General features: G+C 37.7%; 2 protein-coding genes across 2 annotated transcripts; both read right to left on the reverse strand.

The window, feature by feature from the left end:
- Positions 1-622: 622 nt before the first annotated feature.
- On the reverse strand, positions 623-18,601 carry ccdc88b (coiled-coil domain containing 88B). Its single transcript, XM_056770077.1, has 29 exons — positions 18,339-18,601; positions 17,925-18,073; positions 17,674-17,782; positions 16,340-16,409; positions 16,161-16,219; positions 15,966-16,049; positions 15,672-15,812; positions 15,404-15,546; positions 15,230-15,311; positions 14,932-15,090; positions 14,639-14,785; positions 14,332-14,512; positions 13,068-13,183; positions 12,898-12,987; positions 12,138-12,773; positions 10,389-10,568; positions 9,780-10,120; positions 9,490-9,616; positions 7,521-7,907; positions 7,192-7,353; positions 6,692-6,969; positions 4,941-5,084; positions 4,129-4,315; positions 3,140-3,285; positions 2,788-2,901; positions 2,308-2,459; positions 1,046-1,342; positions 900-965; positions 623-784 (listed from the first exon to the last, which is right to left on the reverse strand). Exons 1-29 carry the CDS (start codon positions 18,396-18,398, stop codon positions 735-737), a joined length of 4,857 nt encoding a protein of 1,618 aa, XP_056626055.1. The 5' UTR covers positions 18,399-18,601; the 3' UTR covers positions 623-734.
- A 760-nt stretch (positions 18,602-19,361) lies between these two features.
- rom1b (retinal outer segment membrane protein 1b) lies at positions 19,362-23,323 on the reverse strand. Its single transcript, XM_056769950.1, has 6 exons — positions 23,194-23,323; positions 22,764-22,914; positions 21,248-21,523; positions 21,022-21,176; positions 20,615-20,861; positions 19,362-19,804 (listed from the first exon to the last, which is right to left on the reverse strand). The coding sequence occupies exons 2-6, from the start codon at positions 22,911-22,913 to the stop codon at positions 19,577-19,579; spliced, it is 1,056 nt and encodes a 351-aa protein (XP_056625928.1). The 5' UTR covers position 22,914; positions 23,194-23,323; the 3' UTR covers positions 19,362-19,576.
- Positions 23,324-24,617: the final 1,294 nt, after the last annotated feature.

The raw sequence follows: 24,617 nt of genomic DNA on the forward strand, positions 1-24,617 counted from the left end.
TTTCCACTGGGGACAAGGGGGACATGTCCCCTCCATTTTTCAAAATCCTGTTCATGTCCCCCCACTTTCAAATTTGTTTATGATTTTTAACCACACGCCGCCATCGCCACAGAGAAATAGGACAGACCAGTCTGTGTCGATGCGGGGGTTGCGTGCACACTTCAAAAATAGCACTTTTAAAGTTTGTTTTCAATCACGTGGACGGCAGCAAGTCATTTTCTCCATAGGAATTCACTGTTATAAACTCATGTTTAACGACCTGAACAACATGAGCCCAAATTTCTGTAATACCTAACTTGCTTCTGTTAAAAGAACAAGCTCTTATATAACAGATAAAGAAAATCTTGCGCTAAGCTCTCTTTCCCAAAATCCATTATAAGGAAACAGCTTGACCAAAACTACAACCATGGAAAACCAAATTAAATACATTTTGTTTATCACTGATATCAAACATAAACATGATAAAAGAAAAGTTTTTAAAATTTTAAAATCAGAAAAACAGATTTCAAAATGGTCTCTTAATTTTTTCTGTGGCTGAATATTTATACATTTATATCTTTTCATACTTGAGGCACCAATACTTGAGACATCATGTATATTTGATAAAATAATAAAACATGTATTGTTTTCACAATTTATATCTGTGCGTTTATTGTTTTTAAATATTGTAATAGTACATAATCTGATTTATGAAAGTAATAAAAACATGGTAAAAATTTTTTAAGAATAATGTTTTATTCTTTGTGATCTGCATCTTGTGGCTTGTCAAAACTGGAGTGTAAGTCTAAAGGAGAGAGACAGAAATATTTTGGTTTTTTTACATATTAAAAGATGTTTTTATTAAACCATGTTTATAAAATATATATTATATATTAAAACTGACAGTTCTGTTGACCAACCTTCTGTTCCTGATGACACACGACTAACATCTGAATGTTCAGGTGAAATATTTTCTTCGCTCTCAACTAAAACACATACAGATATTATTCTCCTAACAAACATTCAGAAATATCTTTAGAAAAATCAGACATATTTTTACACTCACCTCTCCCCTCCTCACTATCCTGGCTGGGTGTGGGGCTGCCGTCGTGTTCCCAGATGGCTGTGGAAGCTGTGTGGGATGAGTGCAGGCGGATGCGAGGTTGTGCATGCTGGTCACCGGGACTGAAGGACTGGGAGACTCCTCCTCTGCCCCTGCCGAGAGCCCAGCCGTGCCTGGAGCCCAATTTACGCCGACCAGTACGCAGATTACCCTTCGGCTGGTCTTCAGATTCAGCCTGGGAGGAGGCTCTTCTAAGTACACTTGGAGAGACTGGAGCACTGATGGGGTCCTGCTCATGAACTAAAGGGTGAAATAGTGAAAGATGTATTTTTGTTAACAATAGATCTTTAGAACAAGATTTTGAAGGATAGATATTTTTGGGTGAATCTCTCCAAACTTGTCTAGCTCGTATTAGGCTCTCATATTGTGAAAATGTAAATTATATTTATCCTTTAAAGGCGGGGTGTCCGATTTCCGAATAACGCTTGTTTAGATAAAGTCGGGCCGAGTACCAAAACAACCTTGTAGCCAATCAGCAGTAAGGTGCACATTACACAGGATGGACATAAGTCGAGGCGAGCGCTGACGAAAGCGAAAGATGGGGGTAGGGGTGTGTCTGTTTTGGTGATTTAACATCAACAACGGCTATGAGAAATGGGACATCCCGTCTTAAAGAAGAATTTTTGATCAAATAAGATTTTATCCATTCTGACACTGCTGCATAGGACAATGAAGTCCCCAAAACTCTCATGACTGTAATGCAAAATTACCAAAAGTTATACAAAGTACCTATTAAAATATACATCTTAATATAAATAATATAAAATATATAAAAGATTTACTATTGAGTATATTCAATTCTGTAATAAATGTTATAGTGAAAAAAATCTTGATGGTATTATTATGGTAATATTTTGGGGTGAAATATGATGATGAATGACACAAAATATACAATTTCTTTGACTTGCCTAAAATCTCATTGTTGGAAAAAAAATCAATCAGCACAATATTCATTTGATCTCCAAATTTCATTCTATTACTCCCTCACATAAACACAGAATTACTATGTCTGGTTGTGATCCAAGAAAGGAAAGGCCTAATGTGGTTGGGTAACAGCATCATTCATTGTTATAGGCTTTGGGGGACCTTTTTGTGTTTTACAGAGTCCAGGGAACCCTGCAGTCTTAACTTATTGGCACTCTCTTCCACTCTGTGGTGTAATACGTCTTATGTTATTACAGAAGCAACAGCTTTGCGGTTCTCACCTGGCACCGTGGCCGAAGAACCAGGCGTGCCATCCACGGCATCTGCGAGGTTCTCTATACTGCCGACGGCAATAAAAAGAGCTCGTCCTTCTTTGCTTCCACCTTTTGGCTTGATCAGCTTCTTCATGCGGTCTGCTATCCAGTTCGACTTCCTGGGGCCACAAGACAGTTTAAGTGATTTGAAGGTTGTACATTTTACATAGGTGAGACAACAGGGGGGGCAATTCCTATGTTTGAATGTAGATTACAGAAAAATATGAAATGTCAAAACTGCATAAAAAAGAAGTATGTTTATTTTCTGTAATGTCATATTTACGGTTCCTGTTCTGCAGTTATGTATGTGTATAAAATATTCAAATGGCTAGGTGGGCTATAACAGGACATAGGGGGTCTTGCACTCCCTGTAATTTAAACACAGAGTAAAGGCATGAGTGCATAGCGGGAAGGTCTGCTAGAGACAGATGTTAAAGGATGACTAACTTTGGCTGTTTGGGTGGACACATGCCGGGCAGACCCGGCTCCAGAACTCGATATTGATCCATTATCTTCTCCACCAGCTTCTGCTTCTCCCTGCGCAGCTCGTTGAGCTTGTCACTGGGGTGGAGAGAGAGAGAGATGGACAGATGAGAGAGAAAAGATGAAGGCTATTCACAGATGCAGGTGATCCACTGCTGGAAGCTATAAATATCACTTTTGTAAAATAGCACTGCATAATGGTAATGAATATACAGAAGGCATTGGTGTGCTACAGTATGTGTAAACGTTTATTTTTTTGTGTCAGTAGAATTATCCAGCAATGTTTTGGCACATGTGGAAGTGTGTGTGTGTTTACTGGTATTCTCTCTGCTCGTTGTGGTGCTGGTCTTTGCTCTCCAGTCTGCTCTCCAGCAGAGCTTTGTTTTCTTTGGCTAGATTCTGGTTCTGTTCTCCTAAATGTCGGTTCTCCTCTTCCATGTTCGCTTTCAATTGGTTAAGGAGCTATAACACACATACAGACATACACAGTACATACATAATAGGGCCGCGATTATCAAACTATTCACAATTTTATACTTTTCAGTGTTCAAAATATTTGACTTTTTACTGATTATATAAACCGGGGTCCAGAAGCTTTAACTTTGCATATTTATTTAATCATTATTTTGTCGCTGTCCTTCAAAAACCTTGTATTTCCAAATTTACAGTTTTTCAGGAAAAAAGAAACCCGCTTGAAATTTTAAATGATTAAATACTGTGTTATCAAAGTTGACAAGGATTTTTTAATACTTTAATTGGTTAGATATTTGCTTAAAACAGTGACAAACATAAAGGGTGACTAAAAACGATTTATGAAATATGGAGATATGGAGAATGTTTCGGAAGGACAGCAGCAATTTGTTGTCAAAATATATATGAATGGAAATTTTAATTGCTTGAGAATTTTGTTTTAACTTTTACTTTTACAACACTATGCACACAAGATGGTTTGAGTGAAACCCAGCAGAATTTGAGAATGCTCAAAATAACACCTTGTGTGTTTCAGAGGAAGCAAAGAAATTGGACCTTTTTTAAAAGACGGTTATATAGTTATATGTCACACGTTTTATTAGTGACTTTGAAAAAGAGAAGAATCTTAGTAATGAGATATTAAATATAATAACTTAATAACATTACATTATTCTTACCTTAAACTTAATAATGAAATATTATTAAATATATATCATTATGAATGGAATATTAAATGTGCATTTAACATCAAAATCACATGTAACTTTTCGGTGTTTTCAAGACAAACTCTCTGAATTCCACACCCCACTAAAATGTGTTTAAAGGTTCTCAGACCTGGTACTGGCCGCTGAGACGAACGTAGTTAAGATCTGTCTGTTGGTTCTGTTCTTTAAGGCTATTGAGATCTCCCTCCAGTTTGGTCCGTTCAAGCTGTGCCGCGCTCACCTCTGCCCGCAGAACTGAACTCTGAGCCAACAGCTCAGACTGAACCTGAATCCACTCCTTTTGAAGGCTCTGGTATCTACAGGTAATCAATGGGTGAATCTCACAAAGACCGTCAAAAACATACCCGGGTCATGTTTCACACCGAACAGAAAAGAAAATATGGGGGATTATAATATGAATAGTCATGATAATGTGAAAAGGCTTAATGATCCAAAGATGCACGTACTAATAAAAATAATAAGAAACCAGAATACTTCATATTGCTTGGGCTTATTTGTAAGTCTAAGTGATTCAGATGGGCCTGATCTTATTTTCATTATGCAAACATTTTTGGGGGGAGTCAAATACAGACATGTTTTTCACCATTACAATCTCTCTATGCAACCATTCATCCATACAGTTTATCGTCCAAATAACATCTGATCAAAGCACCAATCTAAACTAACTTCACATGCCAAATAAATGTATTATGCCTCCTACCGAGGCTGTTATGTAAAATCCTTCCTTTCATCCTGTTCACAAAATAACAAGCTTTACAAACATATACTATCACACCATGGCAACAACTGTTAGAAACTGCGCTGTGAGTCATGCTGTGGCGAAACTCTGGTGGGCACTTGACATCACTTCCTTTTTTCTTAGAATCTGCTTGACTGTAACTTCAGCTCGGTGTTGTGGACACTTCAGTAATGACTTCTCACCTTTCATTGTCCATTCTCAGTTTCTCCAGCTCTTTCTCACTCTCCAACTGGCCCTGTGTCACTCTCTCCATTTTCTCTCGCTCCATACGTATGGATTCTTCTGCCTCCTCTAGCTGAGCTTTTCGATCTAATAGCTCCTTGTATCTAGGGGGGCACAGTATTTAGAGTATTTTACAAGACTGGAATAATAGGTTATTTGCTATATAATAAAGTAAGAGATCATTAACTGTATCTACAAAGTGTATAACTGACATAATGTTATTAATAGTGTAGAATAGTATGTATGCTCCGTCCTTATACATTGTATGTATTAGAAAGATTCTTTTATCCAAAATGACTTACATGGCATTGAAAATAGAAATTATAATCAGCCCTAAAGACAGTTTTTAAATTATATTCTTAAATATTACAAATATAATTTTTTAGTGTTTTGTTTTGTATTTGTAGTATTTAGGCCTACTGTGTTCATGTTTACATTTATATTTGTGCATTTCGCATACGCTTTTATCCAAAGTGACTTACGTTGCATTATCCCATACATTTGTTTCTAAGTATGTGCAATCCCCTGGGATCGAATCCACAACCTTGCGTTGTTAACGCAATGCTCTTACCTATGAGCTATAGGAAAGCTGTAAATTAAGATGCATCTTTATTTAAAATAAACATTTTCGTTTTATTCTATGAAATACTAACAATATGTCCCAAATTTTCAAATAAAAATATTGTTTCTATTAGGGCTGTGCAAAACTATCGATACATGTAAATATCACAATAATTTTTTTTTACGATAGTGTATTGATAGTGATACCTCTGCTATCAATTTTTTTTTAAATCATGTCATATACATACGTGCAAATGTAAGTGGAAGCGAGCATGGCGACAAAATTTAAGCATGTTCGAGCTCTCAGAGCTGATGTGTGGGTGTGCTTTGGTTTTAAAAATAAGTCATGGAGTAATAATGAGTTATATAAAATAAATACTGTTTGTAAGCTTCACATCATTGAGCCACCAAATCACTAGGCTACTGCAGTGCATTCGACAAAGTTTATTCCAAAAGGTAACAATGACATGTATTGTGCTTTCACCGATGTGACACCAGTGCATTTACAGCACGGATGAACCAGAGGTTTTATACTGCCCATGTTCATTTTTTAACTGTAATGCATCACAACAGCCAAGTGACTTGTGTGACTCACCTTATTCCCCTGTGCTTCCCACTTGAGGGGCGCAATCTACGGTTTGGGATCCCAAACCTCTAAACTACATGTCCATACATCGCACATCATGACCACCGAGGATGTTTTTACACTTATCCTTGCAGAAACCCCCAGGAGGTGCACAGCATGTTGTATTTCTACCTCTACTTTTTACATTGTCTATATAAAGTATCTCAATATATGGCAAATGTGTATCGTATCGAAATACATAGCAATATATTGTATCGTGACCCATCTACCGGGATATTGCCGATACACAACCCTAGTTTCTTTTTGCCTTTATTTGCAGAAATCTGGAGAAACAGGTCAAAACACAGAGAATATGCTCTGTATTTTTTCAGACCTCAAATACTGCAAAGAAAATAAATATATATTCACTTTTTAGCAATACAACAGTAATATATTTATGAAAAGATTAATAAAGTAAAAAATGATATATGTATATTATATCCATATATCTACCTACATAAAAAAGCAGGTTTCTCATCCCTTTTGCTCTTCATCCTTTTACGTGCATAATTTATGTACCCCTACCTGACTCCGATGTCTTTATATTGAGCTTCCAGACTGCGATTGCTGCTTTTCAGCTGACGATGTTTACCAATCAACTCTTCTAGCTCCGCCTCCTGCCTGTGCTGTAGAGCTGTCAGTCTCTCATGGTCCCGCCTTAAAGCCTCCAGACGCATCACTGACTCCTCCTTCTCCTTTAGCCACACCCTCGATTCGGCATCCAGAGCCGCACAGCGAAGTTCGCTCTCGTTGCAACGTGCCAACACCGCTGCATGGTCGGAGCTCAGCGTGGCCTGTTCCACCTGAGGAAAAAGTAATGATCTAATGAAAGAGCGTGGCCAGTGAAATGTTAATAACGAGTGTGAAAAGCCCGTATCATTTCGAGTGAAACGGTGTAATTGAAATCCACCCACTATAACACTAATTCAGATTTAAACATGTCAGCTTCGAAAATATATTGCCCTTTAGTTCAGCGTCAAGGGTCCATTTCCAGACAAGCAACCCACACTCAATCATGCTCTTACCTGTAGTTTGGTGTTGAGGGCCTGTAATTTACTGCAGTTTTCTTGCAGCGAGATGGAATGGCGCTGCAGGGTATCCAACTGCTCCCTGAGCTGAGCGCAGCCTGACTGAGACTGAGTCAGCTGAGCCAACAATATGTCTCGTTCATGCTGCAGCACGGCATTCTGGGATACAAGCAGATTCATAGAATTCAGGATATGTAGAGGCAATGTTATCACGATCCCTGAACAGCATTAACAGCGTTTAATTAAAAACGGGCGTCAGGTGGCCCTGTGGGTCGAAAATGTAATGACATTTTTACAGAGCATTATTGTTTAGCATTTTATCTCACCTCCCTCTCTGTATTTATCAGTCTCTGACTCAAAGCCCCCTGGCTTCCCAGCATTGTAAGAGCGTGCTTGTTCTCTATGTTTTCCGAGACTTCTGTTGCACAGGGGGAGTCTGTGGGCCCGGAGCCATGGTTGTGGTTAACCTTATCTACAGTTCTGACAGTGGTCTCCTGGGGGTCTGCTGTCAGTTGCAGAGCCTCCGTGTTTGATACAGAAGTTTCTATCCTCTGTGCGTGTGAGTCTGAGGATGATAAAGTGGCCTCCGAAGCAGATTCTTGCTGTTGTTTAGCTGCCATTTCAAGTTTGCTCTGCATCTCCTCAAGTGTGTGGTTGAGTCGTGTTACCTGGCTGGATAACTCTTGAGACTGGGTCTCCTCATTAGACAGCTCCTGGTGGAAAGAAAGGTTATTAAAGTTAGACTTTATCAAAATATTCAAATCCGTTTTTGAACCAACAAGACGTCTCTTTTGGATTGAGCGATCATAACGGTCATATCAAATCATAAAATAGCCAGTTCCTTTTAATCCAAGGATTTTGGAACAAGTTGTTTTTGCAGCTTAGTTTTAAAGGGATAGTTCACCCGAAACTGAAAATTCTGTCATCATTTAATCATCTTCTTGTCATTTCAACTCTGTATGACTTTCATTCTTTTCCGCAAAACACAAAAGAAGATATTTTGAGGAAAGTTGGTCACCAGCACCTATTCTCTTCTATTGTATTGACAAAAAATCATTGCAAGTTAACAACATTCTTCAAAATAACTTCTTTTGTGTTTCGCGGAAGAAAGAAAGTTGGTGAGTAAATGATGACAGAATTTTAATTTTTGGAAGAACATTCACTTTAACAAATGTGACCCTGGACAACAAAACCAGTTTTATGGGTCAATTTTTCAAAATTGAGATTTTTACATTATCTGAAAACTGAATAATTAAGCTTTCTATTGATGTAGGAGTTGTTAAGGATAGGACAATATATGATGGAGATGCAGATGTTTATAATCTGGAATCGAAGGCTGCAAAAAAAAACGAAACATTGAGAAAATCCCCTTTAAAGTTGTCCATCAGAGGCACTGTAGCAGGCCATCCACTCACAAAAATAACATTTTTATATATTAAAGGTAGGAAATTTACTTAATATCTTAATGATTTTTGGCATAAAAGAAAAATGTATCATTTTGACCCATACAAAGTGTTTTTGGCTTTTACTAAAAATGTTCCCGTGCTACTTAAGACTGGTTTTGTGATCCAGGGTCACAGATGGTCTTTTTGAGATTTTTAACAGGTTTAGTGTGTTTTATAGTACAATGAACTCCATTACTTGAAACAAAATCACGGAAAATATTTTTTTTATTACATGACCCTTTAAAAATTCAAGATTGTACAAAACGCTTAAGGAGTTGAGTTGAGGATTTTTGATAAGAAAACAACTCGAAAGCAATTACTGGTGGAAAAAACGAGTCAAAGTGGCCCACTTCACTAGATCTTCACTCAATGGGACCTTAAATGGGGCCTTAATTTTTACAATGTAATTGCAAAATAAAGCCTGTGGTGAATTGTGGGGCTCCAAAGGACACAACACCTTCACAGAGTTATTATAGTTTTGTTTTTAGTTTTACTGTAGCTTTATTAACATTTTGAATCAGCTTTTACTTTTATATTTTTTGTTTTCATATAATTTGTCATTTCATAATTTGTGTATTTTATTTATTGCTATATAAGTTTAATTCATTTTCATTTCAGTTTTAATTTATTGTTTTAATTTATTTACTGTTGATAATAGTAGTGCTTCGGATTAAATTTATTTCAATTTATTGCTGAGACAACATTTCTCATTTTTATCTAGCCTACTTTTTTTAAATAATGTTTAGGCTTATATATTATTTGATTTCAATTAATAGAATTGTTTTAATAGTTTTAGTAAACTATAGTAACCTTGTACGTTTATCATTCAGACCACACAGTGAACACAGACCTTTGTAAGAGACTCAATCTGGGCCTTGCATTCGGCGTTGACTATACTGAGCTCCTGATTTTTCTTCTGCATCTCCTGTAACTGTGCACATGTATCTTTAAACTGAGAAATCTCCTGACACATCCGTCTGTGGGCAGATGACAGATATGAGTAATTTAAATTTCATTCTCATGCTAGTTGTTTCACAAGATCAAAAAAACAAAGTGTGTAATGTTTTGTAATAAAAGTTTGGAAATCAGGGTGAGTACATGAGTACAAGCAACAATTGTAGTCCAACTGTTTGTCTTTACCTGTTTTGTGCTTCCAAATTGCAGGCTCTTTGGTTACTGTGCTCTAGAGCAGACGTTGTGCTTTCCAGCTGCTGTCTGAGTCTGGCCAACTCTCTTTCTTTTTGTCTTTGCTCACGCCGTTGGCCGTCCAGCTCCACCTGACACGCCTCTTTCTCCTGCTCCAATCGTGTGACTTCCAACACCGCTTCTTCCCGCCCTCTAGTCAGAGACCCCGCCTCCAGGCCAGAATCTCTGAGTTCGGCTTCTAACTCTTCCTCACGACGCCTGGCCGACTCCAAAGTTCTCCCCAGCCTTTCCATGTCAACCTTAAGGTTTTGGTTAATGAGTTCTAACTGATCACCCTATGAGAAAACAGGTCAACAATTAAAAATAACACATATTGAGTCCAACTATTATAAAACATTAACAATGACTGTATATTAATTAAAGTTATTTTTTTTACTTTTTCCCAAAAATACTTTTTTGAAGCATCACCTGTTTTAGAGTTTTTAATATTCACTCATTGTTACAGCATATTTTTAAGGCAGGGACCATAAATCACAACCTCTCGCCAGACTTTTAATTCAGATCTTGTGTTTTACAGAAAGCCCAACAAGGGACCTGGCTCACTTTGCGTACTGCAGCTCTGAGCGAGTCTATAGTGGCTTTGAGAGTCTCTCGCTCTCTTTCCAGCGCGGATCTGTCTCCCTCTAATTGAGCAATCACTGCAGCCTCCATCTTCTGAAACTCCACCTGAGTGCGCAGACGCATTAGTTCCTCCTCCTGCTGCATAGACTCGCCCTGCAGCACCTGACAAAAAAACACAGTAAGCAGTCATGTAGCAAGATGCCTTTATCCAAAGTTTGCACTGCAACAATCTCAGATTAAGAGCCACGCTCAAGGGTACAATGCTGACAGTTTGTTTCTTGTGGGAATCGACCCAGCAACCTTACAGTAAGTAGTGTGAACAGAGCTTGGACAAGGGCGGGGGGTCCAAAAAGGGTTCTCAATCTATTACTTTAACCCTTGTGTGGTCTTCGGGTCTGTGGTACCCGTTTTCATTTTCTATCAAACTCATTGGCTTTGGCTTATTTTCTGTGAAGAAAATATATCAGGACCAATTTTCAATGACCGCACACTGTACACCCCCCTACACATTTATAGTACATACAGGATGTTCCGGACCACTGGACCCAGGGATTATAAAATTGTGGAAACTGTAGGTTCTCTGTATCTTTACTGTGTCCTCCTCATGTCTGGGCCTCCATTTAGTATGTTTGTGTGTGTTTATGTGTGCGTGTGTGAAAGAGAGTGTTTGAAAGTGTGAGTTTTCTGTTTCTGCCCCTGCCGTTCCTGCAAGCACTTCAATTCATAAATGTGACCTAACAAAGGTACAAGGCGAATATTAGCCATATATGCTGTTTGCTTTTAATTCGGATGAAGGAAACATCTTTTTATTATTTTAAAATAAAGTGTTGAATTAAAAACACAAAACTGCAGCAGGTCCACTAGACCCACCAACACTGGCTGAGAAACAACAAAGTGATTAGTTTAAAGTACTCCTCTGTGTGTGTTTTACAACGGTTCAACTATAAAAATGACTTCAGCTGTAGATGTATAGACACAGCTGTTGTGGCATATCTGTTTATCATCATTATCCATTATGACATCATCACTCGTTATGTCCAATCATTTAGACTTCATGTTTGACTTAAATCATTCTGCTTGTGACATCACAGCAGGGTGAGAGCGAAAAAAGCACACAGAGCAGTCGGCTCTTTACTCTGTTTTGCGGTACTGTGATGTCAGACATAGATCGGTCTGAGCGGCGCTCCATGAAGTCAAACAAACCTGTCACCCATTATGACATCACCAGTGACATCATTTATTATGACATCATTCCCCATTACGATATCATCAAAGTACACTTATTATGGCAATACCCATTATGATGTCATTGCTTGGTAACGCATCATAACACAGTATTACACAACCCAGTATAATGTTATTCTATTTACAATAATTGTTGTTAGTGGCATTGGTGGAAATGTGTATATATATATTTATTTTTTTACCATGACCAACTTAGTAGTGAAGCAACTTTTAAGTTCCGGCCTTGGTACAGTATTCCAGATTGTTCGTGTATGGTGGTTTGGATGGTTTTTTAACCTATATAGGCAGTAGGGGGTTGAAGTAAGATTACTTGATGTTCTTGTTTATTGCTAATGGCAGGAAGCCTCTGTTTTATTTGTTGAGTTGCCATTATTGACTGGACCATTATCTGTTTTTGAGTGGATAGTGAAAGAGTTTTCACAGTGTTGTAATGAAGTAGTCATGAAATAATTAAGTTTTTTTTCGTGACAACTTTTGGCACATTACCTCTATTTGTTTCCTGGCCTCCGTTAGGGTGTCCGCCACCTTCTTCAACCTCTGGTTTTCAGCCTCGAGGAAAACCATCTTGTGCTCGGCCTCCAAGACCTTCTTACTTTGCTCTGCCAGTCTGGAGCGGAGATCTTGTGCTAGCAAGGCCTGTCTGTCAACCTCTTCCAGAGCCTGCTGAAGCTGGTTATGCAGGTCAAGGGTGTCCTGAGAGAATTTCTCTTCCCCTGCCTCCGTCTGTGTGATTGTCTGGGTGTCAGCGCTGTGCTGGGATATCTCCTCTGTGATGTCTTTCTTCTGAATTTCCTTCTCACCCTCAGCCTCTCCTCTCTCTCCGCTTTTCATTTCATCCCTAACCTTCTTTTTTCTCTCACTGAGGATTACGTCGCCCCCCTCTCCCCCCTCTCCATCCTCTCTGAGGGTTTTTATTATTTCTCGTTCTCTTTCTTCTTTTCCGTCCTGTCTCTCTTTTCTTGTGTCTTTTCCTTCACATTCCCCTCTTGGGATTATTAGCTTTCTCTCTTCGTTTCCCTCAGAGAGTCTTCCGTCCTCCTCTATGTCCTCCTGTTTCTGTTTCGTCCTCAGCTCTTCCAGACTTATCTTCAAGCTGGTATTTTCATTCTTCAGATGCTTCAGCTAACGGTTGAAAGAGAATTGAAAAAGTCTGATTCAAAAGTTGAGATGAGGACGGAGAAAAAGGCAGACAAAACACTTACGATAACCATGTTTAAAATCCTCTTCTCTGTCTCTAGTGGCTCACCTCTTTAATTGTGCTTTGAAGCTCTTGGAAGAGTTGATCTGTCCGTTTCTGGAGATCCTCCATCACCTCAGGGGAGTTCCTGTGTTGAGCCTACAGGAGGAACATGAGAGTTTACTCATCGTCTGTATGTATGAGATGATGAAACTGGTGAAACACCCTTGACTGCTGACCTCTTGTTCGGCCTGCAGGTGCTCTAGACGTTTTCTCAGTTCAGCGTTCTCATTTTCAGCTCCCAGAAGCCGCAGCGATGAAGCCTCGGTTACCTCTTCGCTCAGGGGTTTAAGATCTAAATCACACGAGGTAGACACAAGTGAGCACATACAGTGCAAAGGATATATTACTCCCTTTTGTCATATGCACTCACTATGTCATATGTTTACTCCCACATTGAAAAAAAACTGTACTTACAGTATATAGTAATACTGTATATTTCTTATATATTATAGTAGATATATATTTATTTACTATAGTATAGTATTCTATAGTAGTATTGTATCTTTACTAAAGTATTTGTAGTATTAAGTTAACTGTAGTGAATTGCTAAACAATATACTGTATTATACGTTACTATGGTATGTTTCAAAAACACTATAGTATCCAATGATTTTACCACAGTTTACTATAGTAAATACAAAAGTACACCACAATATTCTTTCATGTGGTAAACAAACCCATACGATTTTCTTCCTTCAGTAAAACAAAACAAAAGACATTAGGCAAAAATAAAAAACTGAATGGGGACACATAAATGACAAAGGATAATGACAGTAGTCCTCTAGATTTAAAGTCTAAAAAATCTAAAATCATTGAGAAGATATGTATTCAGTTCTTAACTTTTCAGTATTTTGTTTTTATGCTTAGCATGCACTCCCGTTCACTTAAATTGTCAAAATTCATTTTTAGTTGAATTGTTCCTTTAAGAGTGAATGTTAAGGAAACAGTTCACCCAAAAATTAAAATAATAACTTTATTGACCCACCCTCAAGAGAAAGCTATTTGGAAGAATGCTTGTAACCAAACCATAGTAGGAAAATTTTCTTTATACATTTCGTTGTTCTATTGAACACAGAAGAAGATATTTGAAAGAATTTAGGAAAGATAATGTTTCTGGGGCACTTTGACTACCATTTAAATTTTTCCATGATAAATTGTGGCAAAGAACTGTTTGGTTAAAAGCAGTCTTTCAAATATCTTTCTCTATGTTCATCGGAACCAAGAAATTTATACAGATTAGGAGCAACTCGAGGGTGAGTGGATCACCCTTACAATGTATTGTTGTCATTTACAAAAAATGTTACCGTGATCCAGGGTCACATATGTATTCTTAAATATCTACTGAGGTAAAATGACATGGAATTACAGATACATGGCGTAGAATCTAATGATCTGGCAATAGCTATTCATAATATCAAATCATGTGTGAATTATTCATACCGATTTTAGGAAAGTTCATCTGCTGAACTTCATCGTCAGACTCCAGCTCTGATTGGAGGAAATCCTGATGAGTCATTCTCTGGGTGACACCCACATTATGTGCCTGACACTTCAGATCCACCTGCAGACTCATATTCATCTCCAACAGCTCGTCCACCCTCTGTCTCTCCACATCTCGCTCCTACACACATAAAATTATACGGCATAACAAATGCTGTCCTTAATATATGTAATTATACTTTAAATATGGTGAAAGCTCATTTTTAACCCAACACGAGATAAATATAGTTTATCAAGTCATACATACACTCTCCATATGCACAAGTTTCTGCCTAAGTAGAAGATTTTCCTTCTCGAGTTCCCGCAGAGCCGTGCAGCGTGTGCGAGCATCAGCGAGCTGCTCCTCCAGCAGAGCTTTGTTTTCTTGGAGGGAGGCACAGTACTGCTGCTGCTCCTGGAGCGAACCAGAGAAAGAATAAAATAAGTTTAGGGAATAGTTTACTTACAAATATCCATCACCAAATGAATTTGACATTGACTCTCATTTATTTCAAACCTGTGATATACTATATATCACCATGATGTATATTGCTATACTACCTTCAGCTGCGTGCGGTACAGCTCCATGCTGCGCAGTCGATGTGTGGAGTTTTTCAGGTCCACCTGCAGCTGCTCTACTCTGGATGCGCGCTCCCGCAGACAATCCAATTCATCCTTCAGGCCACGATTCACACGCGCATCCACCTGTAGGGCTCGGTTCTAATAAACCCCAACATACACAACATGTCATTGATATACAGTATGAGGGTCTGTTCAGTGTCTATGTGTTTAACTATACAAAGCATATCATTCATTTAATTATGATATACAATGTTTACTATCAATACAGCCTGTTTACCTCCTTCTGTAGTTTCTTAATCTCTTCCTCCGTAGTTTGCATTTCTTGCTTGCAGTCCAACAGTTGATCACATCTATCCTCCCTATTAAAGATTTTTATTCAAAAGTATTTAAAACATCCGAACCAATTCACACATCAATTTTAATAATAATGGAGAAAATGATTTATTCTTACAGTTCCTGTTTGAGTCTTCGTAGTTTGGCCTTGCTGTCTGCCAGCTGCACAGCCAGTCCTTCCGGAGCTCCATCACCAAACCCGCTGGACGTGGTTATATGGGTTGTAGATGATTGCTCTTCTTGATAAAGCTCTGCTATCCTCTACACATCAAACAGAAAAATCCCAAAGCTAGTGAATACCTTTATTTTAATTTGATTCAGCCTGACCTACTTGCACCGAATCATGAATTCATAGAAAAATAGATATCTCGCAGTCTTTTTATCACCTCCAAGTGTATGTCTCGTTGTGCATGCAGGCTCTGAATTTGTTTGGCCATGGAGCAAAAGAGACTCTGTAGCTCTGCTCCGCTGAGGCCACACATGTCTCCAAACTCCAGAGGCAGCACTGCACTCGGGTCCTGGGTTACCTAAAAAATTGCCCATTACCAGGTTAGTAGTTTCGGGTGATGTTTGTGGCAAGAAAATGAAGAAATTGATTCATAAAGACTAAAGTGTGAAACCTGTTTTGAAATGAACCCTTCAGCCTTAACATAGGACCTGTACATCATTCTTGTACTGACCTCTTGTATGCAAAGGGCAATCTCTGCCTGTGTGTCAATTTCCAAGCATTGAATTTGCTGAATGAAAGTCTCCTTCCTTTCACACTGGTAGCAATGAATGAATTGGAAAGAAATGCAAAGAAAATGTACAGGTTTATTACATATCAGTTTATTTTCTAAGGAGCAAATAGCTGAAACCTTGTTAAAGATATATACCTGCACAGCACACCCCAGCAATAACAGTAACAGTCTTCTGAGCTCCGCAACAGCGCCCTCTATTGACAAAGAAATCACGACACATCACAATGTTGAACAATTTTCTCTGTTTCTGTTTTTTTCTAAGTAATTATTGGATAAGAAAAACATCCCTGTTTAAAATGATGACAGAAACACACCTGTCAGAGGATCTCGACCCAAAACAGCAACATTTGGCAGAGGCATCAGCAACAGCTGTTGTAGATTCTCCTGAAAGAGAAAATTACGTGAAAGCAGTGACAAGCAATATAACCTGAAGCCCTGCTGTCATCCCTGCCAAACATCATAGAATTACGTAATGCTGTCATGTATAGTTTGTATGACCAAATATGTGCTACAGCCTATAGTTGCTATTATATTATCATGTAACATTGGCACTTTTATTTGATATATCAAAAAACATCATGTTATTAACATGGTATATTTTTAACAAATACAACACAGTAAAGAAGTCACAAGTGGTCGCACTCAATTATGTTACTTCCTCATAAATGTCTGCAATGCACAGTTAAAATGCACATACACTGTATTACTTTCTTTAGAAAAATAAACCAATCGCTTGTGAAATTGAAACACAGTTTTTTGGTGACCCGCACCATCATTTTCAGTCTCACTGACCCGGAAATGCATTAAAATTTTAATGCATTAAAGTAAAAAGCCAATATTTTAACTATTATAACACATCAACAGTTTGAAAGGAAAAACATTAATTATACCATTAAAAATAGATTTTCCTTTTTACTTTAGTGCTTACAAATTGAACTCTTTATGGGCTAAGAGGGAGCTATTAAAGCAGCTATTCTCAAAAACTAAATAATACAGGTCAATCCCATAATGACTAAAGTCACATTTAGCGTTTTGTATAAGACAGCCATGGCTTGATGGATACGATTTTGAATCTAATGCCTTTAAATAATGTCTTTAAGTTGACACAGTCCCAAACAATACATGCCAGTGTGCATACTACAGTATGTATTGTATACATGTCATATCAAATTATAATACATTTCTTTTCTTAGCTCTAATTTTAACAAGCTTGTTAGGTGCATATGCCAAATTTAGAACAAAGCAGATATTTAACTTGCATCAAAACAACAGTGAGAAAAAAATGTCCATTGTAAGGACTTTTGAAACAAGAAGTGAAAGCACAGTAACAGAAAAAAAGCTGTTCTACAGTTAGGTACTTTAGTAAATTACTCCGATGTCCATTCATATGAGTGGACATATGGATAAATCCAACAATATAACAATTTTGTGGAAATTACTTACAAATAGAAGTGTTGATATGACACAATTCACACATTTGCATTTTGCAGACGCTTGAATTTTAAGCAAATAAAAGTGCATTAACTTATGAGTTTGTGTTCCCTAGGAATTTACCCATGAACCTGGTGTTTTTAGCACGGTGCTCTATCAGCTGAGCTATAGGAACAATGACATGCAGTAATACACATGACATGATGCACTTCAATACCTGATAGTATGATCTCAGGTGTCGATTGAGGATGGAAAAGTTTTGGACTCTCCGAATATTGTCGTCACCCACATTGTGATAAATTTGCTCTACCTTTGGATTGGGATCACTGAATATAAGCAACAAACAAATATCAAAAGCTGCCATTAGTCATTGTTGAAACAGCTACATTGAATTGTTAAAAATAACATGTTTAAATAAGCAACAATGCAAATGCTTGAATTTTTTAACTTCGAGAATCCTTGTCATACATGATTCTCAGGACTTCATTGAGGTAGACTCCATTGGTAAACTTCAGGTACTGCCTCAATGAATCCTGGGAGTTGGAGTTTACTTCCATGTACCGTTGAGAGAACGGTCCATTCTCCTCCTCACCGACAATACCCTCAAAGAGATGCACCTTAAAAAAGATTAAATGTATATATAAAATGTAGACGTGAGTAGAATATCAATTTGAACGATGTGAATTGCTGATCTTAACAAAATAAATGACTAGGCCAACATGTTTAGCCTACTTATAATGATCAGAGTATAACAATACGGAACACAAATTGGTTACAACACTTCTGAACATGATTTATAACGGCACAATATACTGGACGAACTTTTCAACTTCATAAAACTATATTTATAATATGTTCTTTAAATTGACCAAAAAAACCTACCCAAGTAACAAGTGCACTTCCCATAAACTCTTCTAATATTTCCGTAAAGTTTGCGTCCATCTTCCTGGTCACTTGTATTTGTTACAACACTAATTACACCTTAAATAATAAACTTCTTTAAAGAGATAATCCATGATTATCACATTGTCAAGACAATAAGGCTAAACTTTTAAACTGTTAACACAGTTTGTTCTGTGCATTTCCCTTCCTTCTGTCATATTAGTCACACTTCGAAACCACACCGGAATTTAAAGTTGCGCCGATTGAAGTCTGTTCCCCTATGCGCGTCCGCGTGTCAGCGTGACGTGCGTGTTTCCACACAGCAAGACCGCAACAGTGGGGCTGTGTCTCAAAACAAATTGAGCTTCCTGCATAAACAACTGGGTGTTGTGCAGTTTTGGCGTGTGTTGAATTTGTGTGCATCACAATTGCGCTAAACAACCCCAGTATGACGATGCACACAAATGCTAAACGGGCCTTTTAACACCCTATCTAGAGTTGACAGCTTGTAAGGATTTGAGACACAGGTAAGTGTGGACTAGACAGTAAAATACGGAAATTTGTCAATGATATGCTTATTAACTGGTAACAATATTCATAGAAATGGAAATCTGACAGAATTTGAAGAATTGGAAAAAAGCTATTTTTTATATTTGATTTGCATTTTGGGATTATTCTTATTGAAGAAATTTGAGAACTATAATGCATGTACATTAGATTTATTCATCTATTAAATGAAAAGCAACACAACAATGGGTGTTTAATGTCATCTGGTGGTTTAGCAGTGTATTGCACCTGCAAATATGAAGAAAAAAAATTTGAATTTCCCCTCAAACAGGTAATGAGAAATGCAGTTAATGACCCACGTGAAAAAATAATCATGATACTCCACAGATCAGTTAAAAACTTCTTTATTAACATCTTTATTTGTGGCATACATCTGCAATTTCAGCCTTCTACTATTGTTTATGTAAGCAAGCATGAAGCATCTACAAACAGAACAGCATGTGGTGCAATGTACTATTAAATTGTACAATTTAATAGAGGGATTTTTAACTTTTTAATTGTCATCGGGGAAATGAGGGGTTTACCAGAGATTAAAGCAGAGGACATGACTTTAACATCAAATATTTGGTCAAATGTAATATAGTAAGAACGTGTTTTATGCCTTTGCTGGATGATGATGGATGAGGGACGGTTATAAAGGTGTCAGCACCTCTGATGACCAGTTTTACACATTATTTAGTTGCAGGTCCTGCCTCAGGATCTGACCCCGGGGTCGTAGCGGATGCATCGCCCACCTGGGCGTACTCAAATATTTTCATCACCTTCTCCTTGGTCTCCATCAATGTTTCCTTTACTCCCTTCTCCAGGATATATCCCTCTGTGTCGATCTCCAAATTCTCCTGTCCCATCACACCCTCCATTGAGGTCTGCAGATAGCGCAGACTCACCAGCACAGTCATCTAAAGAACAAATTGAGATCAGAGGTCCGATGAAAAATCATGTTTTTATCTTTAAAATGTAACCTGGTTTTAATCTTAATCATATTTAATCATTGTAAATGTTTTTTATTTTCAATGTAGTTGACAAAAAGTGTGACAAGGTCATTTCCAGCTCTCTTTACTTTGTATGGAGTAAAGAACACCTTTGTTTCTTAACAGCTAAAATTTAGTGACATGATGAATACTATCTCATCTATCAAATGTAAACCAAGAGCTAGTTGACACTATGATCTTGTTTGTTGACAAAGTATGAGATAAGATGTGTCACATCGTCAGTGTTTCAAAAGCTGCTGGCCAAACTGTTATAAAAGCCGAGAGCGTGATGTGGTTTTGGGTGCAAGTCATTTTAAATAATAAATACAGACACCTCTGAGTTCATTGCTGCACTGTCAGCCAATCCGGAAGCATGTCAATATTTACTGAGTGACCAGTGTGTGAATGGTTCGATGTGTTGAGTGCATTACATTACAGTGTTTTTGAGGCTGAAGCGTGATGATGTAGTTAACAGAGGTCCACAAAAATCAGTCCTACGGCTCTTTGTTTGTATTTCGTATCTCTTTATGCAGAGAATCTGATGCAACAGACATTTACTATCACAAGGCATATACACAAATGTTGAACAGTTTAGGATGACTGGTTAATTTATCAAAATAATAGAGATGAGGTCTCACTTGAGATGCTTTATTAAATTGAGATGCTTTATTAAATATTGAAGTAGAAATATTTCAGTCAAGGTGTTGTATGTCATGTCTTTCATATCACAGCTCATACCTGAAGAAGGAAAACTGAAAGAACACCAGGGCCGATTGTGTTCATTAAACCCATGTAGTAGTTGACCAGAGCCTGGCGGCAGCCTCGGTTGTGGAGGTTCAGCTCATCACTCTGGTACTCGTAATTGTAATGGGCAGAGTTGTCCAGGAGACTGTACTGGATGCAGGGCCGAGGGGAGGCGGGGTTACAGCAGCTGAATGGAACCCCGTCCAGCAGATACCGGCCATCCACATTGCTCCTCACACGACTGCATTGGACAGAGTGCAATGGGTATTTTGCTTCAAACTTATTAAGAAGTATTCACTCATTTTTTGTTTGGTTAAGTTGTAGAGCTTGAGTGCCAACGCTAGATTTTTTGTCTTGTATTGACTTCGCGTTCAACGTGTTCGTCTTTGTTTTTTACTCACTCTTTCACTTCTTTGGATGTAAAATCCAGATAGCGGTTGCTGATCCACTGCACCTCAAACCAGTCCCTGAAGTTAGTATTGCCACAGCACTGAAACTCAGTTTGCAAGCGATCAATAGTCTCCTTCTGAAAGCAACGGCCTGGTGTGTCTGTATCCTGAAAAACAAATATTCATAGTATTAAATAGCTGTTTGTTCCCATGATTTTTGTGTTACCCTCACACAAACCTTGTAGAAACGGATGCCGTTCTTCAGGCCGATTTTCAGAGACTCCTCCAGGCTGGGTTGCAGGATGTAGCTCAGAATCATGGCCACCAACAACAAAGAGGCTAGAAAGACAGACATGCAGAAGAAAGGAGGAAGAAACGTCTTCCAGCGCGGGAACCGCGAGGGGTCCAGTGAGTCCTGGCAGACTTTACTAGCACAGATGTTGATGCCCACTGATGCTAACCCCACTGCCATCAGCAAATTTGGCACAATGTGGATGTCCATATTGTGCATCACCTGTATGGAGGTTAAGTGTTATTAGGGTCAGTTATAGATTAGGCCGTAGACAGACATTTACTTCATTTTAACACATGTGATTTTTGCCAAGTCAGATGCTTAAAGGAGCAAGGTTGAGATTTTAGCCTCATCTAGTGGTGACGTTGCGAATTGCAACCAACGGCTCACTCCACCCCTCCCTTTCGAATCACCACGGTGGCTGCACAGAACTAAGATGTCGTTGCGTCTTCGCTTCTTTGCCCCGAAGTTGATAAAATATTTACGAAACGTGCTCAGTAGAACAGTTTGTCCGTTAAAGGCTACTTTAGAAACAACATGGTGAATTCAATGCAAGGGGACCCGCGGTGAATGTAGATAGAAATAGCTCATTCTAAGATAATAAAAAGATAACACTTCATTATGTAACACTTTATACACCTCTAACGACAGAGTTATGCATATAATGTTGCATTTCTGTCAATAGATCCTGCAAAAAAATACCTTTAAACCAAAACTATATTAAAAATTCTTTCTCGTCTGCACATGTGGATGCCACAGGTCTATGAGTACCATGACACCAAGCAGCCTCGTTTGCACTATATATTGTTTATAATTTCCTTTCTTCCCAAAGTGCTCATTCCAGTGGTCTCATTGAAATGTTTATTCGCTTCATTATTGATACTATACTAGCTCAGTTATTAGTACTTACTGGAGACTTTATCTGAGTGTCAATCCATAGGATTATGTCAGATTATTCCTCTTGACAAGGCAAAGCTTAGGCCATGTTACATTCCTTGACAGTGTAATAAGTTAATAATAGTACCTGCAATAATTATTATTCAACATTTAAACCATGTTTAGTACATTTAGGGAAATGTGACTTAATGTATCATAAGTAGTCTTTGACACTCAGCCGTCGTTATTCAAAACAGTGAGAAATATCTTTACATACAGCAAACTATAATGATAAAAAGTGAAATGAATCCCATCATATTGACTCACTCACACACAGAATAAATAATGTCTTTCCTATTTTTCCCCCACAGTTACAGTAATGATCATGAAAAATATGGATTATTAATGGAACATGACACAGAGACGTCGTGGTTATCACAACAGCGTGGAATCACATCGTGTAAAGAATTTGGAGCATTAGCCTTATGACAAACAAAAACAAAACATTTTAATATTTAAAAATAATAATAACAAACCTTGACAAACTAATAAATTCATCATGAATACATGCTTTTCAATAAAATACCTCTGATCTGCGATGAAGCTCAGTTTTGAGGAAGACTCCCACGGCAAAGGTTATGGCTCCAGAGAACACAGCTACCCAAGAAAGCAGCCAGAGACCCTGGGCCAGACGGACCCTCTTTTGGAAGGGGAACTTTAGTTTCAACAATGCCATGCTGCTTAAAAAAAGTTTTTTTATCAGTAGATAGAAAGGTAGATAAAGAGAGGATTTTGAACAACATGAGAGATTTGATAAAGGTTGTATAGTTCTACAAACATCAAGTAAATAAAGAAAAATTTCTAGGATTTCTTTCCATCAATTGTCCATCATTATCTGTCAGGATCAATCTTGTGAGACTTATATATTAATCAAACAAATAATACGAATTCAAATAATAACGTCACATGAAAACTTATTCCACTACAAGATTAGTTTGAGTTTCAAATTATATTACCTTCGAGAATTTTGAATGCACTTTCAAACCCTGAGCCTTCAATATGCTTCCTACAGTTTGGCAGCCATGTTGGCTAGAGCTTAAAAATATGATATAGATAGAGTATTATGTCTTGAGTGTCATAATCTTCTGTCCTCATGTCCAATCCTATTAGACCAACTCCAATGAGAATCTAGGCCAGTGTCCTCTAAACAAACCTGCCCTTGGTTAACAAGTCCAGAGGAAGTCCCAGGGGGAGGGGTTTCACTATGCAATGGACTGTAACAGGTAAAAACACAATAGAATGTGACACCCATTTTAACCATTGAGCCTGGGTGTCCAGCAGACTCAGAAATTACCCAATGCTTTGTCATCAAAAGTTATAAAAACTCTTCCAATAATAAAAGGATAGTTCCAAAAAAAGTATGTTATTATTTGCACCCTCCAGTTGTTCCAAAACAACCGCTGAACACAGATATTTAGAAGAATGTTTGTATCGAAGACAATTATACGTTCCCATACTAGGGAAAACAGTATACTACGGTGGTCAATGATGCCCCAGATCTGTTTAGTTTCCCATATTCTTGTTTTGTTTAACAAGACAAATAATTGTATACAGTTTTAGAACAAAGTGAGCATGGTGACGGAATTTCAATTGTTAGGTGAACTATCCCTTAAAGCGGTTAAAATGGCGAATAGTGACGTCTTTTTAAATTTGTCTGACAAAAAATCTGACACTTGTACATAAGAACCATATAAAAAATTGCCATGTGGATACAACACTTTATTAATATATTGCCATATATATTAATTTTGAGATTAATATATCATATTCTTTAATCAAAATTACATGGTACAGCACTTTTCTCCATTATAAAGAGACTATTGTCCTACTTGCATTGTAACCGACATTGAAGAACTGACATTTAGAAACATATAGATAAAAGTAGATAAAAGGTAAACGTTAATTTATACCATTGAGTGACACATTAATGGAAAAGTTCACTGAACACTCATCATTTATTCAACCTCAGGTGGTTTCAGACCTATATACATTTCTTTGTTCTGATGTATTTGGAAGAATGTTAGCAATTTTCAATTCCGGGACATCATCCACTACCATACCAAAATTAGATCTTTTTAAGAATTTGGGAAAACAAACAAATTCTATTTCCTTATATTGGTAGTCAATGATATCCCGGGACTGAAAATGTACTAACATTCTTCCAAACATCTTTCTCTGTATTTATCAGAACAAAGTAATTTATACAGATATGAAATTACAAAAATGATGACAGAATTTTCTTTTTTTTTAAACTATCACTTTTAGATAATTGCCTGAGTTGGAGCAGTAATGTACATATTTAACAAATGTTTTAATCACTCTTCCGTTTCGTTTTGACAGACAGCCTAACTCTTAAATTTAAGATTACATGAATCTTTGA

The sequence above is a fragment of the Triplophysa dalaica genome, chromosome 16, assembly GCF_015846415.1.
Source record: "Triplophysa dalaica isolate WHDGS20190420 chromosome 16, ASM1584641v1, whole genome shotgun sequence".
Taxonomy (NCBI): domain Eukaryota; kingdom Metazoa; phylum Chordata; class Actinopteri; order Cypriniformes; family Nemacheilidae; genus Triplophysa; species Triplophysa dalaica.